The sequence below is a fragment of the Neophocaena asiaeorientalis genome, unplaced genomic scaffold, assembly GCF_003031525.2.
Source record: "Neophocaena asiaeorientalis asiaeorientalis breed wild unplaced genomic scaffold, Neophocaena_asiaeorientalis_V1.1 scaffold365, whole genome shotgun sequence".
Classification (NCBI taxonomy): Eukaryota; Metazoa; Chordata; class Mammalia; order Artiodactyla; family Phocoenidae; genus Neophocaena; species Neophocaena asiaeorientalis.
In genome coordinates, this window is record NW_020172773.1 from 461,326 (window position 1) to 480,916 (window position 19,591).

At 38.2% G+C, this 19,591-nt stretch overlaps 1 protein-coding gene across 1 annotated transcript in view; it reads right to left on the reverse strand.

Annotated features, from left to right (window-relative positions):
* The window catches only part of SPATA16 (spermatogenesis associated 16), a 221,456-nt gene that overhangs the window by 50,006 nt on the left and 151,859 nt on the right, over positions 1 to 19,591 (reverse strand). The window contains exon 5 of the mRNA XM_024740856.1: positions 16,254 to 16,401. Within this exon, the coding sequence (XP_024596624.1) occupies positions 16,254 to 16,401 (148 nt within the window). The remainder of the gene's footprint in view (positions 1 to 16,253; positions 16,402 to 19,591) is intronic.

The window sequence follows — 19,591 nt, forward strand, 5'->3', positions numbered from 1 at the left end:
ATATTACAAAATATCTTTTAAACACAAGCACCGAACAAAAATATATTAAACATGATTTAGTCTTTGGTGACAGGATCTGGTAACCACTAAATATTATTGAGGACTAACATTTATGTGACACTTCTTCTGTGCCATACACATTATCAGGATTATCTTTCTCATTCAACAACAGTGTAGAGCAGGACACATTATTATGACCACCTTACGGATGACCAAACTGGAGCTTCAAGAACTTACAAACTTGCCCGACACAGCAAATGGAGGGACCAGAATTGAGAGTCAGGCTGCTGAACGTTGAAGCACAGGGCTTAACTCTCAGAACGATCCTACGACAGTGATTATCACTCTGACAGTCAGTGGGAAGCATGTTACAGAAGCAGGGCAATGTCAATACATAGATGGTTTCAACAGACACAATTCTAGATAGAACACTTCCTTACTCTATCTAGAAAAGTACAACAAAGGCTCAGGGGTTCTTAGAATTAATAGCGTAACTTTTAGGCACTTTAAAAGCAGATTGTAGTATTAGGTGCTTCTTTAGTTGGTGTTTGCCTCTTTTTAAAAGGATGGCTCATTTCTATAAACAAGGTAAAATGTGATTTCTGCATCTCCATCTCAAGAGTGCAGAAAGTTTCTTTGCTTTTGAAATCTGCAGATACAGACACACCCAACCAAGAGTTTACCAGTTTTACTGAAGTTGCCAATAACCGGGTCATGTGAAAAGGCAATTAAGTAAAAGTAAAATGGACACTAGCTCATTCTCCTGATAAATGGTCATAACGTTTTTTTTTTTTGATTGCGGTTATTCTTTAGCACTCTCTAAGATGCTGGCATGTCTAGATTGTCAGTATTTTCAGGAATTAGCATACTCTGGAGGTGGAGGGCAGGAGAAGGTATGTGTTCCCTGGCTATGGTTTGCTCTTTAATCTGGTTTTGCTCCCTGACCTAGAAGGCCTCAGCGCTCCTGGCCATGCTGGTGGTGAAGTCTGGGGCCATCCTCTGGGGAGAGCCTTGGCTTTCTGGGTAACTCTGGATGCCCAGAGGCCCCCTGAATGGATGTGGGTAGGCTTTATGGACGCTCTGACTTCCCCACAGACCCAGAGTATATGTAGCTTGTTGACATAGAAGCCGCTGGATCCCAGGTACCCTGAAGCCTCCTGCCAGCACCTGCTTCCAGCTCAGAGAGGGTTCCCTGCAGGACACCTCTGGGACTTTAAGGTGTACATTAAAGTGCTCTTGGAGGCCCCGGAGTCCTGAGGTTCAGAATAGTTTACGGTGTGCTGTGCATGGGCTGGTGTTTGTGGTGAGTTGCAGGAGGCATCTTGAGATCTGGCATTTTCTGATGCCCCTCTATTGCCAGAAGCAGCCGATGTTTGAGGGCTCTGTTATATAAATAGCACAAAGACTTTGAGAGGTTGACCTCTTCCTGCTCTTAAATATTTGACGGATAAAGAGGAGACCTGTATTAATAGTGACAGTGGTTAGATGAACTAGAGAAACTAATATTAGCACTATAGCTAATTTGTTATGAAATATACTTGCCAAAATGTATTTTCTGTTCCTTTTGATGCTGTATGTTTCATCCTGTTTAATCCGCTGTTGAATTCTAGTAAAAGTTTTGAAATGAGAGAGGTCCCTACATACATACTGTTAAGTTAAAAAATATTTTTAAAGTATCATTTTTATTCCATTTGTATGCAGAGTAAATTGCAGTTGTATGAACATTTAGCCTAGCAAGTGGTCTATGACCCAAAATGATGACACACTTACCAGATGTTGAATCTCATGTAACATTAATTTGAGTGCTAATTGTTCTCAATTTTATGCTCATAAACCTCTACCTACGTCCGAAAAGCCCTGTGCCTCTGATGGATATGAAAGTTAACCAGAATATATTGTCCTTTGGTAGGAAGGTTGAGTTGATTAAAAATGTCTTCTTTGCTCCTGTCACGTGAGAAGAAAACTTGAGAGAAATAAATCCCTTAATGCATTCCTTTACAATTTATCACAATTGCAGATGAAATTTAGATGACTAGGACCAAATTTATTATTAAAAAATCAATTTGCAGGTATGATGCAGTTCCAAATTTGTACCATTAGGGAAGCAGATGTTTTAAAAAAGAATATCAAAGATAGATTATGCAGATTAAGTTTCTTGTAGAAACATGATCTTTCAATTCTTTATCCTCCAAATGAAAGATGTCCGACTCTCAGCAAAAAAGGGTAATGTTTGCCCTTTATCAAGAACCTTTTATTGTACCTCAGGAGGCTGGAGCTGACCAGCTTTAGGTACTCAAGACATTCATGCTCTTTGACCTTCTGTATGTTCCTTCCTCCCTCCCTGAAGTCACCTCCCTGGAGTTCAGTGACAGTCTCTTCTCTTTCTCTCTCTGTCTCTCTGTTTCCCTCTCTTTGTCTTTCTCTCTGCCTCTTTCTCTGTCTGCGTCTCCCCATCTCTCCTACACATATACATGCTGCTTCCTCTTCCTCCCTTTTTCTCCTGCATCTCATTCAGTGCACCTCCTAGCTGTCTGTGGCTCACTGATATGTTCTTCATATTAACACTCTAGGGGGAATTTTCCTATTCTTTCTTTTATTAATTAATTTATTAATTATTTTGGGCTGAGTTGGGTCTTTGTTGCTGCACGCGGGCTTTCTCTAGTTGTGGCGAGCGGGGGCTACACTTCATTGCGGTGCGCGGGTTTCTCATTGTGGTGGCTTCTCTTGTTGCGGAGCATGGGCTCTAGGTGCGTGGGCTTCAGTAGTTGTGGCACGCAGGCTCAGTAGTTGTGGCTCACGGGCTCTGGAGCACAGGCTCAGTAGTTGTGGCACGCGGGCTTAGTTGCTTCGCGGCATGTGGGATCTTCCCGGACCAGAGCCCACTGTGCCACCAGGGAAGTCCAATTTCTCTATTCTTGTGGCATTCGCTATTACTTCTAATCCAGCAGTCCCCAACCTTTTTGGCACCAGGGACCGGTTTTAGGGAAGACAATTTTTCCATGGATGGAGCGGAGGATGGTTCAGGCGGTAATGAGACCGATGGGGAGTGGCAGATGAAGCTTCGCTCACTCTCCCTGCCGCTCACCTCCTGCTGTGTGGCCCGGTTCTTAACAGGCCGTGGACCGGTACCGGTTGGGGATTGGAGACCCTTGTTCTAAATCAAAAGACTAGGGATCCAAAGCCATAGTCTCATCTGCAAAATTTCACCAGTTTCAAACACAGCATTTCCAGATGCCTACTGGGTCATTGCTATATGCTCACCATTACAAACGTTACCTCAAATACAGCAAATATATTCCTTGAAAGTGATTTTTTAAATGTCCACAACATCTCTCGTCCCTGCTTTTCACCAGCATATTGAAGGGATGGCCATTATTCACCCAATTATTCTGGCTTAAAATTTTGAAGTCATTGTTAAACTTTTCTTTCCTCATATTCCCTGACATTTAGTGAATCTCAAAGACTCATTAAATCTGCCCACTGTAATACAACTCATATTAACCCCGCTCTTTGCATTATCATTGCTACCACCCTGGTCAAATTTCTGATCACATAGCATCTGGATTACAGAAAACGTTTCCCAACAAGCCTTGCTGCCACCAGTATGATTTCACACCAATATATCTCCACACCACCACCCAGTGAATATTTCTGAAATAATCGCCTTTGTCATGGTTACATCACTCCTCAGGAATTTCAGTGCTTCTTTCCTGGTATTCAGGGCTCTCAATTGTGTGGATGTGTTTCACAGTCTATTCTTCATTCCTATGTTTCCTCTAGTACAAACCTTTCTCATCAGGTCTGCTGATTTCACTAATTTGTACTAGCCTGTGCTCATCCTGCCTCTGAATTTTTCTTTGTGCTTTTCCACCCAGAAACATCTACCTAATCTCTCAATATTTCTTTTACTCAGTCGATTACTATACTTCCAGATGTGCCTAATTTAAGTCCCACCTAGTCCATAAAGGGCTACCTGAGTACTTCAGTACTCCCCCCACCCAAACTCTTAAAGAACACCCAAACTAAAAATAGAACTACCATATGACCCAGCAATCCCACTACTGGGCATATACCCTGAGAAAACAATAACTCAAAAAGAGTCATGTGGGGCTTCCCTGCTGGCACAGTGGTTAAGAATCCACCTACCAATGCAGGGGACACGGGTTCGAGCCCTGGTCCAGGAAGATCCCATATGCCACGGAGCAACTAAGCCCATGTGCCACAACTACTGAGCCTGCGCTCTAGAGCCCGCGAGCCACTACTGAAGCCTGTGCGCCTAGAGCCCATGCTCCGCAACAAGAGAAGCCACCGCAGTGAGAAGCCCACGCACAACAACAAAGAGTAGCCCCTGCTCACCACAACTAGAGAAAGCCTGCACACAGCAATGAAGACCCAACGCAGCCAAAAATGAGCATACCACTCACTCTAGAGTGAATCTCCTAATGTTTCATGGGGGTATGTCTCATCTCTCCAATAAGTTTTAATCCTCTTCAAGATCACATCTTCACGTTATCTTCATGCCCCAAGCACCTAGTAGGTGCTCAATCAGTACTTGAGTTGAATATAAAAACAAAGTTTTCTCAATCCTGAATTTTTAATTGTCCAAATAAGAATAGAACTTAAAAAAATTCAAAGCTAATGAAATGTTCAGAGCTTCTGAGATAGGATTTATTTCTCTGTCACTAAACTTAGAAAAGAATATCACACAATCTTTATTTATTTTACCTAAACTTTAAGTGGTTTCTGTGTAATTTACGAAGGGGGAGTGAGGTAAAATAATATGTATTAGGTAACTCAGTGGAGTTGATGCTCAAATGAACAGAGCAGCTCTGCCTAGATTGAAAACTTGGGCCCTTGCTGCAGCTTGTTCTCTGGGAAATATGGACCCTTAGTCACAAAGAAGATTGGATTAACAGAGAAGCTGGCTTAATGAAACTGTCAGCAGCACCAGAAAAGCATCTGCAAAAATGTGAACTGTTGATCGTAGGTCAGCAGACTCATCTCTATATATGAGGGACTGCTTATTTTTTATGAAGTTAAATATCTGTAAAATAAAATATGAGCTCTCTGGACATAAAGTAGAAAACATAGATACCACCATCATCAGTATTTTCTGTTGGACACCTCATCGTAACCACAGTCAACAGATTGTGGATAAACTTCTCAAAGCCATTTTGAAAAAAGAAAAATCATAGAGGTTTTAAAAGTCTTTTAGAAATATGCAGATTCGTTAGGGTTCTGTCGTCTCCTTTCTCTGTTTCATTTCCTTCTCTATTTTCCAGTGTCTATGTCATTTCTCTGCCCTTTGTCCATAACAAAATGTTCTGACATTTTAGGCTAGAGCAAAATCTCATTTCTAAAGGTCCCAGTTGTTCAGTGTGAGATGGGACCATGTCAGTTTTATATGACTTCATCTTAGTGATCAGTTTCAGAGTTTAGCTTCTCCAGTCCCTTCATAATGCCAACACTTTGTCATTACTGCTTTCCCACCCAGTCATTTTCTGAGTTTTATCTTGTTCACTTTTTAATGCCAGTACTTCTATATCGGAAGTTATCCACAAATTCACATCAGCAAGAAAATAGCAAAAGGCAGCAACTTTGCAGCTAACATCATTTTTGCTCCCATAAATAATAAAACAGTTTCTACTTTAAAAACATAGATAGTGTATTTTGGTTTTTGCAGTTGATGTGTGAGAAAGCTATTTGTATAATGAATCTTTGTATAATAAATTGTATTTTCCCTTTGACCTTCATTATAATTTCAGAGTTATAGATGCAAGTGGGAAACATTGGTTTTCATTCCTAAGATTCCTAATTTTCCCTTCAGATTTCTGCTCTACTTTTCCAAAACTGATCTTTGTATATGTAAGTTGCCCCTCATAACCCATTTATAAGCTTTGAAAAACAAATAATTACACAAGATTTTTATACATAGTTCATTTTTATTTCACTTGGAATTCTTATTGATTCTAAAGTTTTATGTTTAATCAGCTGTATTGTATTTATTCTGGGGAAGTTCCTTAATTCCATCCCCAACAAAGTAGGTTTGAGACAAACAAACATGAAAGATACTGCTCTTCCCTTCAATATTTATTAAATTCACAGTGAAATAATATATTGTTGCTCTAATGCCCTTAAGTGGCTGTATTTCTGCAGCCATTGGAATGGACATTGGTTGGTTGGATACCTAACATGCATTCCCACCTTTCCTCTTTTGCTACCCTTGGAGAATTCTCTCTTTCCCTACCTACTCTAAAAGCGAGACCTATTTGACTTAGACGAATCAATCCATGGCATTACCTTGACCTGTTTTGGTTCAAGTATAAGCATATAATGTAATTTGGGCCAATGAGGAAGAGTGAGTCCCAGGAATTGGGTGGAAGAGATATTCACTGCTTCTTGGGACAGTGTGATTTGAAGTTAGTAATGACATTTGGGAATTTTGCTATGACTCAAGATACTAGCGCTTGAGGTACCTTGAGATGCAGGTACCACCTTGAGGTACAGGTGATGGAATACCAGGTAGAACTTGAGAAGAAAGCTGACTGTAGAAAATAGAGCAGTGAGTGAACTATTGGATCAAGCTGTGCTTAAAGGTAGTCCCCCTGTAGTTGTATTATAAATCAATGTATTTCATGCCTCCTCCTACCCCTTTAAAACTTAAATATACTGAAATCAGTTTAAGCTGTGATTCCTATTACTTGAAACAAAAGATTTCTGATAGAGGGATTTAGCTAGTAGTTCAGTATATCTACAAATACTATGGAATCCTTAAAATATCATAGCTGAGATGTAAGACATATTATAAATTCTTCAAGTTGACTATCTGAGAAGAATAATTGCCTTATTTAAGAAACATAATAGTTTGAGGATTAAGAATAATTAATTTTTACATCTAGTACAAAGATACCAAAATTGACTTAGTGATGCTATTATTATAACATTATTGTAATACTATTACTAATAACTAGACTTAAGTATATGAGATAATAAAAAATGTTTATATTTGTATGAAAATATGTTAATATAAATATTTCAGACATTACATGAAATTTCTAAAAATCTTATATGTTCTTGTATAATGTTATGTCATAATTCTAGTTATTACTTTAAAATGTATATCTCAGAAATAACTAAAAAAAATGTTTAGCATCATTTTTCTTGATCTACATCATAATTATGATTTTTTTCACTTTCGATTAGATTCTACATTTTGCAAAAAGTGACCCTTGGGTAGTTAGCTAATACTGCATAATCAAAGTCTTACATAATCTGAAAGCCTTAGTTTTCCTTACTATCTGGACTGGTAATCTACTTATTTGTTTATATCTCACTCTGGAAGTGTAATGACTTTCCTTAAATAAAAACATACAGCATAAGAAAATGTGTAAAAGAGTTCTTGAAGAAAACAGATCAGAAGGAAAAGTAAGAGATCGGTGATGAAGCCATAGGTGAGATTAATACACAGAATGTATTTTATAAGCTCCTGTATACTTTCTAGAAGTAAAGAAGATCAACTGTCTCATTCACAATGTTCCTAAGATAAAACAACAACAACAAACTACCATCCCAGAGAAGCACAGCAATTTCTTTTCCTGAGACCAGAGATTTTCTTTTGTTTTCTGTTGAAATTGGTTTTGGAGTTCTACAGTTTTTTATTTAATAAGTGCAATTGTTGAAGACAATTAAAAAACAAAGAATTATCCTGATTATCATGTACAGGAACTATTATTACTCATGAATTATCATGGCTCATAAGCAAATGATCTTATGGTAATGACTCAGTGCTTTCCTGTAGTTAATATATAAAATTTGAAAGTCAGCAAGGCTTTGGTTTTGTATTTGGTAAGTTATTGCTTACATATGGAAATCTAAAAGAGGAGGTTATCTTGATTATTAGGTATTACTCTTTACTATTCACTATTAGTAGTCAGTTTAGTTGTGGTGAAACTCCTTTTAATCTGTTTTATTCCTGTTAAACTCAGAAACAAAATGACTGCCTTTGACTACTATTATTCTCTATAGCTTTGGAATTTCAGGCCAAAGGAATAAGACCTGAAATAAAAATGAGAGATATAAATTTTGGAAGTGAAGGGACCAAATGGTCATAACTTAAGAATAGATGGTTATTTATATAGAAAATCCAAGAGGATAAACTGAAAATCTATTAGTATAGACAAGAGTTCAGTAAGGGATCAAAAAAGGAAATATACAAACCCCCAAATAAACAGATATAAGATTTAAAAAGGTCAATCAAAATATATAGGTATAATAAAATATACAGTATAATGAAAATAATGGTTTAATCCGTAATAGCAACAAAATGATGAAATATTAGAAATAATCTTAATAAGATATATAGCTTAGATGAAGAATTGATTACGTAATTTACCTAAAAAATATTTATAGGCTCCCCTTACCAGAGTCTATATGAATGTCAGGCATTATGATAAAATGGTAAGATAATGAATGCCATGGTGTTGCTTACCATTTGGTGCATGCAGTAGACAAATACACGGTCAATTATAATATAACATGGTGCATTCTTAAACAAAGGTGAGACTGGGGTACCAGTGAATGATGGAGACAAAAAAAAAAAAAATCCAACCATTGATGAAGTTAACAAAATAAACTTGTCTGATTTATCTGGGGTCTGGAGTAGGATTCTTTTTCCCCTCTGGGAATTTTAAGTCTAGGCATAGGTTTGAATTTATACTACCTAGATGGTCCAGGAAATCTCAGCTCTAGAAATAGAGGCTCTCTGGTTGGTAGTACTCCATGTGGTTTGGAAAAATCAAAAGAAAATCTTCTCTGGAAGGATACAAAATCAACCCAGACTGTACTGGATTCTCACAGATAAAGCCATGCTGAATAGTGGTCTGCACCCAAGAGTAAAAAACACAAGGATATTATCTCCGATGAGTGAGAGATGGTGTGGTATCATAGAAAAATAGTTGGTCTTTCTTCCCAGTTCCTGGCACAGAGCTTCTATAACACTTGGAATTTCCTAAGTGATAGAGGATGGTAGGAGTGTCTTTTGTTCTAATGAGGTGACTCTTGGCAGGCCCCTAGATAGCTTCTGTCAGGATGGGGGCTGGTCTCAAGAAAAACCAAGGCTTAATTAGAAACCTGGAACTTTCAACCCCATTCCCCAAGCTCTGGGGAGGAGAGGCAGGCTGGAGATTGAGTTAATCACCAGTGGCCAGTGATTTAGTCAATCATAATGAAACCGCCATAAACCCTCCGAGATGATGAGGTTTGGAGAGTTTCTGGGTTAGTGAAGTACAGTGAGGTGCTGGGAGAGTCATGCAACCAGTGAGAGCACACACCCACACCCCACCTTATTTTGCCTTATGTATCTCTTCCATTTGGCTGTTCTTGAGTTGTATCCTTTATAATAAAACAGTAATAGTAAGTAAAGCACTTCTTGAGTTCTATGAGTCATCCTAGAAAATTATAGAACCTGAATTGGGTGTCATTGGAAACCCCCAACTTATAGCTGGTTGGTCAGAAGTACAGGAGGCCTGGGACCTGTAACTGACATCTGAAGTGGTGGTGGGGCAGTCTGGTAGGATCGAGCCCTTAATCTGTGACGTCTGTGCTAACTCTGGATAGTGAGTACCAAAGTTGAACTGAATTGTTAAAACACCAGTTGGTGGCTGAGAGCTGGAGAAGTGGTGTGGAAAACCCCACAGATTTGGTGTCAGCAGTGTTGTGAGGAAAAGAAAATCCCAGAATCAGAGTCAGAAGTGAGATTTGCTAGAATGGTCCTGGCTCATGGAAACATGTGGTTTGGGAAGAGAAAGGATAACAGGGTGGAGGGTGAGGAATCTTTGTTTCCTGGGTGGCCACTCATGGTGTGGAGCTGCAGCTGTACTGTGTTGAGTTATTAAAGGTACAAGTTACCGATCGTAAAAATGAATCCAACTCCTGGGAAGTTGGTTCACTGGATGCATTAAGAAGTACAGACTAACAAGAAGAAAGTAAAATAGTACAATCCCTTGGTTATTGTTACCTGTTATAGCTAAAATGAAATTAAAAGAGAGTTATGCAATTAAAAGGAAGAATACAATCATAGATGGCAAGAGACAGTAGATGAGGGAGACCAGAGGCAAATGGTGTTGTAACCTGCTACTGCAAAGGACAAGTGAGCTGCTCACTGAGACGTGTTTACTTTGATTAGATAGAACAGTGCCAGAACACCACACTTCCCTTTGGGAAGACCAACGTTTTAATATTTTAAGAACAGAGACTTTAGCCCCATATATGGGGAATTTCTTTTCTTTGGGAATGATTCTCTGTTTCTGAAAAGAATTCTGTGGTACAAACATGAGATGACTTGTTATAACCCACCTAGCCGTAACACTTTCATAATGATATTGGGGATGTAGGCTCTTTAATTCTATAAAATTTTCCATTTGATAAAGTGAGTTAGAGGAAAATAGTCTAATCTTGGAAACTCTTGATCATGGTAAAATTATAACATTTTAAAGAAGAAAGAATAAAATGAGAAATTTTAACTTTATATTTTAGAGAGCATAGAATGTATTATCCTACTGGTAAATGATGACTGAACAAGAACAAGGTTATACATTTCAGTGAAAAGCAATTTTTAAAGGTCTGTTTTAAAACAGTATATCATTATTCTGAACATACATATTTACCCTTGGGAGTTAAATGGCACTGGAGAGACAAAATATGACTCTATCTACCTAAGTGTTAAAGTAATTGATATCTGATCCAGAAAACTTTTCTATTAAACATTCTAAGCACAGATCCATTACTGAATATTTATTTTATTTAGCAAATAAATCTTGATATTTTCATCAAGTGGAGACAGGATATGCTTATTGTATTACTTTATTATTAAAATACAATCATGCAAGAAAAAGAACTGTACAAGAATTGTGTTATTTCATTGGAATATATGAATTAAAATCTCAAGCAAAATCTTTATAAATGAAAACATAATAATTCTGGGGCTGGTGAATTATTATTTGTTTTATATACCCTGACTACTCTGCATGAATCAAACTGGATTTTTCCTTAAATAAGAAAAATGGATAGCTACACTGCTAAAACTTCAGTAATTTTTTCCTCTGTGAAACGTAATACAGTATAGCTCTATTATAATATGGCTTTAAGATTTTGGTGGGTCTTACCACATCCCCAAAATAGCAAAGAATGCACAGTGAGTTCCTGAGAATATGTAAGCCTGGTTGTCCTACAAGGCAGATTTGAGTTTTAACCCTCCCTTATCAGTCTTGTAGAAGTTATAAAGGCAGTATAGTCCTAGTGCCTGCCACTGAGGGTGAAGTGGGTTTTTCTCATAATAAATCACTAATATAGTTGGTCCATTCAGTAAAAGATTAAAAATACTTAGATCTCTATACATTTCAAAATGAATTCATTTTTATAGTTTTTTCCTTTTGCATCTATTTTTCATGTGGAAATCCATGATAAGGATGACTGTGAATTAGGGGCTAGCTAGAAAGAATACACTGCCTGGGGGATCTCTATCATGAATATTCTTCCTGCTCATCACCACCACCTCTGCCAGCTATTACTGGGCTCATGGCACTGTCACATGACCAAGGAGTAATGAACTCAATACTATCTAGGCTTGATGAAGGTGACCTGGAGTTGGGCAGAGTTTCTGTGTTGGAGGGTTGTCTGCCAGCCTCTGCTGGGAGAACTAAATGTATTAGTCTCCAAGTTTTAATGATAATACCTACTTATCCAGCAGAACTTTGATAGGTAGGCTTTTCATCCAAGATCTTCAAGGTACAGATTTTCTGACCTTCATCTGTTGATTGTTTATTTAGATGATTTCTGTAATTCTTATTTATGGCCTCAATTTTTCTAGCTGCAATGAAAACGACGTAATTGTGTTCTGTCTCCCATGGGGAATCTGTGTCTCTCCTCAAATGTTCCTTTTCTGTGAGTGGGTACAAACACATATGTATGAGAACATTTACCTGTAGTTGTCCAAGGAAGGATGAGTGAACGGGAGGTAGAAGGGAATGTACACAAACTCCGGGTGTTCCTGAGGATGAATTTGACTGCACATGGAGGAATGCTTCTCCATCCTCCCCTGAGTTCACATGAATTTTATTGTGTACCCTGCAGATGGAGTAGGAAGCCGCCTGCTTCACTGATGTGAGGCAGTATATTAGTTAGAGTAAAGCTACCTGATTTAACAAAGAGCCTCCAAATCTTAGGGATCTAAAGCAAGAGAATTTTGGTTTTCGTTTGTGTGGGTATTCAGTGGGTTGCCTTCCACATGGTCATTCAGGGATCCAAGCTTCTTTTGCCTTGTAGCTTCTTTAGTTCCGCAGTCCTATTTACTCAGTCAGTGGCTAGGGAAAGCGAGTTCTGCATGGCAGACGTTTATGGGCCAGGCCTGGGAGTGTCATACTCCCAGGTTATTTCTGTCCACATTCCATTGGCTGTTACTGAGTCACAAGCCTCACTGAACTGTAAAGGAGGCTGGAAATGTATTCTAGTTACATGCATGGGGGGGGCGGGGGAAAGAGACTAGTTTGGTAAACAACTAGCCAGTCTTTGCCACTTTCGGTGGCAAGGACTTCTATTCCCAAACTGCTCCTTCATCTGTTTTCTCCTCCATCATTCTTTTAATTAGACTCAGCCTTCCATTCCACAATTAGAGCTTAGGTTTTAAGTGAAGTATTCTCTAGAAGAGAGGAAAAATATAGTCCAATTTTCACCCTGAAGTATAAATTACTAGAGTCATATTCTTTCTTAGAAGCAGGTGTATTCTAGCACTACCTAGTATAGTGCCTGCTCAGTAAATGTTTGATGACTAAATGAATAACTGAATATACCACCCATCTCCATTGTAGATCCTCTTCTTGTCCTGAGGATATTGGGATTCTGAAGCATGGAGAAAAGGAGAAGAGAAATGGAAGAATAACATAGCAAGTTGGAGAGAGGACTAAAATGACTTCCAGTCTCCAGTGGAGTAGAGGGGATTTCTAGAGTAAGATCTAGAACTCCGCATTCTGGCAGGGAGAGGGAGTCTTAGAAAGTAGTTCTAGTCTGGTCCAGCTTGTGTGGTAGGGGTGGTTGGTGTACATGTAAAGAAGCATTTACACCAGGAGGTAGCATGGGGAACTCATATAGTGCCCTTGGGTGACCTGATGTGTCACATAAATGAGCCCATGAGGTCCTGCTCAAGCCAACAGAGCTGTCTCAAGTTGCACTAGCCATATAATCAGCAGCTGTGCCAGCCTGCACAAGACTTCCAAGAGGACTCTTTCCTCACATGCCCATGGGCTTCTTTGGACCCTTGGGTAGGCTCGAGCTCTGTCAAAGTTGAAACCAGACTAGTAGGAGAAGAAAGTCCCATGGAAAGGGGAAAAAAGCTGGTGAGTTTGATTAGATAGTTACTGAAGACAGACTAAATTTTAGAAATGATTGGGTGAGATTGAGTCCTTTGGGGTGGGATAGAATATATTTTTGGCTCTGGACAGACCAAAGATGAATATGTGTAGGTTAAAAAAAAAAGCCTCATGTTTGGACACATTTGCTGTGTGATTGTCCAGTCACACCTGCTGCATGACTCTTTGTTGAAATAAATAACTGAATACATTTTTGGCAACACAGAAGCTTCTTAAATAGAAGGCAGATAAAAGGAGTATCCTGGTATTTGGGACGTGCCAACAAAACAAGGGCACTACCCTCCTAGGCCCTATCTCTCTTTGTGTAACTCACTTTCTAGCTGCTGCCTTTGGCTACTGATGCCTGCCCAAATCACCACTCTGCACCTCCTGTGAGAAATATCCAGAAGCTAAAGATCACATTTGACCTGCCCCCTTCCTCACCTTGGAATTACCTGGGGGGGAAAGAAGAGATGCCACTAAGACTTGCACATATATAGTTCGTAGTAGTGGTTTCACTGTCGTTCCAGCAATGGCTTTGGAGTGACCCTTTAATCATTTGCAACAGAGGCAAATAATGTCATCAGTGTAATAGCCTGTTAGTTCAAAGTACCCATTCTATAGAGCGAAGGACCTCACCACTCCTGATGAAATTTAAAATTCGAGATTGCCTTCACTACCTCCCCTTCTCCTCCAGAAACTGTCTTTCTTCTCTCTGTTCTCATATAGCACTGTCACACTCCAGCAATTAGTAATTATATAATGATAGAAACAATCATCAGTAACTTATAATTATCTTCTCTTCCAAAGTATAAGATCCTTTAGCATGAATCATCTTGCCAGCAGATCATAATTCATCTTGATAACAGGTTTGATGGAGTTACATGAGATGTGAATCTGGCTCATTAATGTTATTGTTGTTTTTAAACCCTCAGTGGCAACAGTGCTTCCTAAATCTTAATTAATCTTCATGACTTCTCTGTGAAGTAGGTTAAATATAACTAAACTTATTCTACCAGTAGAGAAATTGGCAAACTGGTAATCTCCTCAATGAATCTCTCTTTATTACCAGTGGATCTGAGAGTAGATATGGAAATAGCTGAATTGGATTAATTTTCCATGATACTAGATTGACGTAACTTTTGTGTGGTATTGATTCCCCTCTCTGCCCCCCACCCCTGCAAAACCCTTGAAGATATCCATAACAAAATGATAAATGATTTATAACAATTAGCAAAAATTGTGAGTTCTGAAACATTTTTATCTCCTTCCTTATAAAATGCTGGAACTAAGTAAATCAGCATCAGTGTTCATTATAGCACGCATGTGATTTCTTTTCTTCCCTTTCTCTGCCTTTAAATTTTCATTGTTCCTTAGGGATTCGCTATTTAATCATCCCTGGTTATATTTTTAAAATGTATTTCTTCTGAAGAGCTTGAAGCATTGTGGAAGAAATAAGGATTCCATAGGACCTAAATTTAATGCTTCTGTCACATCTCAGCTTCTATCAGATGGAAATAGTGTAGTTCAATGCGAGGATATGGGTTCAGATCCAAGGCCTGCAGCCACTGATTTTCTGATTTGCTGTGTATCTTTGGAAAAACTGTTTTCTCTGGTAGCTGTTTTCTCATTTCTAAATGAGAATCATCTCACTCACTTCTTAAGTTATGGGAGTGACAAGAGATAATGAATGTAGAGTGCCTGGTACCTTAAACGTGATCACTAGTGGAGTATATTATTAATCATATAAATCAGTGACTTGGCCCCAAAACCCTGACAAAAGGAATGCAGGGGCCTTAACAGGAGGATGTGATACTAGGTGTGTGTATTTAGAGATTTTGCTTAATATGGTAGCCATTGCTGGTTGTTAATTTATTTTGAAAATAACAAAATACTCTTTTTTTTTTTTTTTGCGGTACGCGGGCCTCTCACTGCTGTGGCCTCTCCCGTTGCGGAGCACAGGCTGTGGACGCGCAGGCTCAGCGGCCATGGCTCACGGGCCCAGCCGCTCCGCGGCACGTGGGATACTCCCGAACTGGGGCACAAACCCGTGTCCCCTGTATCGGCAGGCGGACTCCCAAGCACTGCGCCACCAGGGAAGCCCCAAAATACTCTTTAATATTGTTTTGACTCAGTGATTTAAAGACAGTGAAACAGAAACAACAAAAGCTTTTGACAACTCTTAGTATCTTAGATAACTGGAAGTCTCCATCTCCATTAGAGATTGGCTCAATTTAGTACAAGAAAATTCTTGTCTTAATTCAGAATAACACTTGGAACATGGTAGATAGTAAAAAGTATTTGGAATGAATGAATGAAAGCAAGTGGCTTCCAAAGACAAAAAGAGGAAAAAAGGGCACCAATAGTGTTGTGTTCTCTGTGTACACTTGGCTGGCTATCCAGATCTCACTTGGATACCAGTGGCCCGAGAACATAAAAAAGAGGGACGTTTGAGGTGTGAGATAGATGGAGGAAGGAAAGTAGAAATAGCAGGGATTGGAGAAAAAAAAAATCCATATTCAGGAAAATACTATAATCACCTAGTTTACTGATGAAGTATATGGGGAAAGGTGACATTTTACTACAGGTTATCCTTTCATTTTTTATTATCTTAGAGTTTCTTGGTTTTACCTCTCGTCTTAAAAAAAGAAACATGATGGCACAAGGAATATTATGCTAGACCTATAGGGCTAGCTCTACTTAAAACCTTAAAATAACTTTCCATTTCAGCTCATCAGATTAAAAAAAAAATCCCTAAAACTGAAATAAGCAACAAAAAATCAGAAACATGCCTGTATTTGTTTTTTATGGAAATAAGTTGTTAGCTGATACTTTGAAGATATTGAATCTTACCTGTGTAGATATATTCCACATATGCAGGATGAGTTTTTATGAAAACCTCTTTTACTTCTTCTATTTTATCAGCTCTGATTTTTGTTGCAAATGGTGTGTACATAACTGAGAAAGATTCTGCCCTGGTGATGGCTTCTTCAATCATGGCCTGAGAGGAAGCAAACAACCCGTTTGGTCTCAATAACAATACATGACTTTAAGAATATAAAAAAATATGATTACCTTTATGGATGATTTAAAAATCTATATACTGTACTGCAAAGATAACATATTTTGGTATTGAATATTCATTAGAATGAACTTTTAATTAGTTCTGGAAATCCTATTTCATATTAAGAAAACCAATTAAATGAAGAAAGTTTGTAAACAGACACCTCTAAACTGAGCTTGCTTTAAGATAAAAATAAAAATCCTGTTTTCTGAGGTGTCATTTTAAACTTGATCTTAAAAATCAAATTCTTAAGTCTAATGTAATTATCTTATGAACAGACACTGATGAGCAATTTTACTTTAAAAAATTAATTAAAATATCTAGATTTAAGTATTGTCTATAAATAACATGACAAACTAGACAAACTATATTTTTCTTCCTCCAATACATGGCAAAGCCTTTTGGAATTGAAAAAAAAAAAAAGAAAACTTTCTCAACTTCCTCCTAGCAAAGCTTTCCTTCCCTCCAGATCACAAGAGCCATTTGAGATGGATTCAGCTATTTAAGAATTTCTTTAAATTTTCTTTGTTCATGCAAGATACCATTCTTCATAAAGCCTGCCATCACCCTGAACTTCCTGCTTTAACTAGGTCCATTACTATTTGAAACAGACCAAAAGGAAAGTTATGTGAAGTTTTAAAAGGAATTTATTCCTTTCCTACAACTTTTCCTTCTAACAAGGCTTGAACATTGAATCAAAAGTAGAAGTGTCTATAGTTATATCATTTTTCTGAAAATAGCATAAAAGAATATTATAAAAATCCAAATTTAGTTATAGGAATGATTTTTTTTCCCTGACAACTAAAAGTTGTCAACAACCAATAAGGAAAAATAATAGATTTGAAGTTTCCAACAAAGAAAAATCATTTAACAAACAGCAATTTATATTATTACTGGTAGAGTATATTGTAAACAAGTTTTAGACTAATATTAACAGCAATAAGGAGTTGATTTGAAACTGAGAAACTGAATTTCAATTGTTGATTGCTTGCTTCATTCCTCAGTGACTTCAAATGGCCCCTATGATCAATTTTTTAATTTACAATTTAAAAAAAAATTTTTCTTCTAGAAACATTTTAATAAAAATTGGCCATTTCCAAGAAATGCCCACTGCATGCCCACCAGTGAAAGGTAACCATAACAAAACAGAAAATTTACCATATGGCTATGATTTAAAGAAAGATAACTAGTGCACACTCAAGCACACCAGCAAAGTCCAATATTAAAGTCACATTCTTTCTTATGGGCTATGATTAGGATTCTGAATAGACAGTGAAATAAAACAATGCAAATGCTGAACTATTCAGGTCAAAGGACCTCTAAAGAAGCATCTGTCCTCAAAGGCATTCCAGTTTTAATTGACAGTTTAAATTTGGTGTGGGACAAATTTCTGAATGGCTGAGGGAAAGAACTTATATTGTCCACAACGCTGTCCTTTCCAGGTCTGAGGAACTAGAAGGGAAAGAATATGATAGTGATGCCAAACCCGGAGCCAGCACTTAGATGGAAGTAGCCATGGATTATGCAGCAGTGCATTCTGAGGGTGCAGCAGTTCTGGGTGCTGAGGCCTGGATGCTACTATGAAAGGCCACCAGCGGCAATGCAGGCAGCAGGTCTGGAATTCAGAGATGTGGATTAAGAACTCAAGCTGTTTAGGTACCAGGTTCTGGTCCTCCAAAAGAAAGTAAAAGATCCTTTATATTGAGTAGAAGAATGTTTTCACCAGCTTGGTCCTTGCTTCATTGTTCATTGCTGGAACATGGAATATGCTAGAATACGTTTATTGCTGGAACCAATCCTGGGATGGCCTGTCCAGAACAAAAAAGTAAGTAGCTGTACCTGGATTCGTGTGGAGTGAGGTGCCGAAGAAGGGAGCTGTTCTAGACCTCAGATCTAAGGTCCTGATCTGACTTTACTGCCTTTTGTAAGCTGTTAGTTCCTGTATGAGTTTGCTAGGGCTGTCCTAACAAAGTTTCACAGACTGGGTGGCTTAAATAACAGAAATTTATTTTCTCCTAGTTCCAGAGGCTAGAAGTCTGAGGTCTAGGTGTCTGCGCGGTTGATTTCTTCTTAGGCCTCTCTCCTTGGCTTGTAGATGGCCAGGTACCTTCTCCTGTGTCTTCACATGGGTTTCCCTCTGGGGTGTGTCTGTATTCTAATCTCTTCTTATAAGAACACCAGTCATATTGGATTAAATCCCACTTAAAGACCTCATTTTAACTTAATTACCTCTTTAAAGACCCTATGTGCAAATACAGTCGCAATCTACAGCCTGGGGTTAGGACTTCAGCATGTGAATTTTGCGGGGGGACGTGATTCAGCCCATAACACTTCCTAACATCCAAATAGCTTTCCTTGTGGTGTCTCTGAATATCTTTGTTGAAGATATTTTGCTTTAAATTCTGGATCAAAAAATTTAGTGAAGGTATTTAATCCTCTAGTTTGCTTCCAGAAAGGTATTAACAGTATCCCAGTAAGGCCAGGACAGAAGAAAACACTCTCTCCATCCCATTTCTTTTTCAACTGCTGGCAGCTTAAGTAACTGCTGGCAGGATAGCTTTGCTAAGCCATCACACAGCAGGACAGGAAAACTCGTGCCCAAGAGCCTACACTAGTCTTTTTTTTTTTGCAAGTGGCTGAAGTGTGTGGCAGCTTGATCTGCTTGTTTAAGGCATTGTGCTCTTGGCTTGATGTTCAGGGCATGGCATTCAGGCTTTCACAGGGCTCTCTACTCAGGAGGGTATGTGCTAGAGCATGGCCTCCCTCTAGAGCTCCCCACTCAGAGCCAGTAGAAATGGGGTTATTTTGTGGCTTCTGCCCTCCATCTTGAAGATGAGTAAGGAAGTGGGTGAGTGAGCAGAGTGTGTATGCAAGAATAAGAATTGAACTTTCAATGGAGATACTTTCTCAGAGGAAATTATTAGAGCCCCAAGAAGAAATATTGTGATGTAATTTTAAATATACATATTTAAACTTTTAAATTATATTTTAAATATAAATATACAGATATATAACATTTCTGGTACATTATTGAATGACTCATTTGTGAAGCAATCTAGAAAAAATTTAGCTTTAAAATATTATTACTATAATTATAAATATTATAATTATTATTATTTAAAATAGT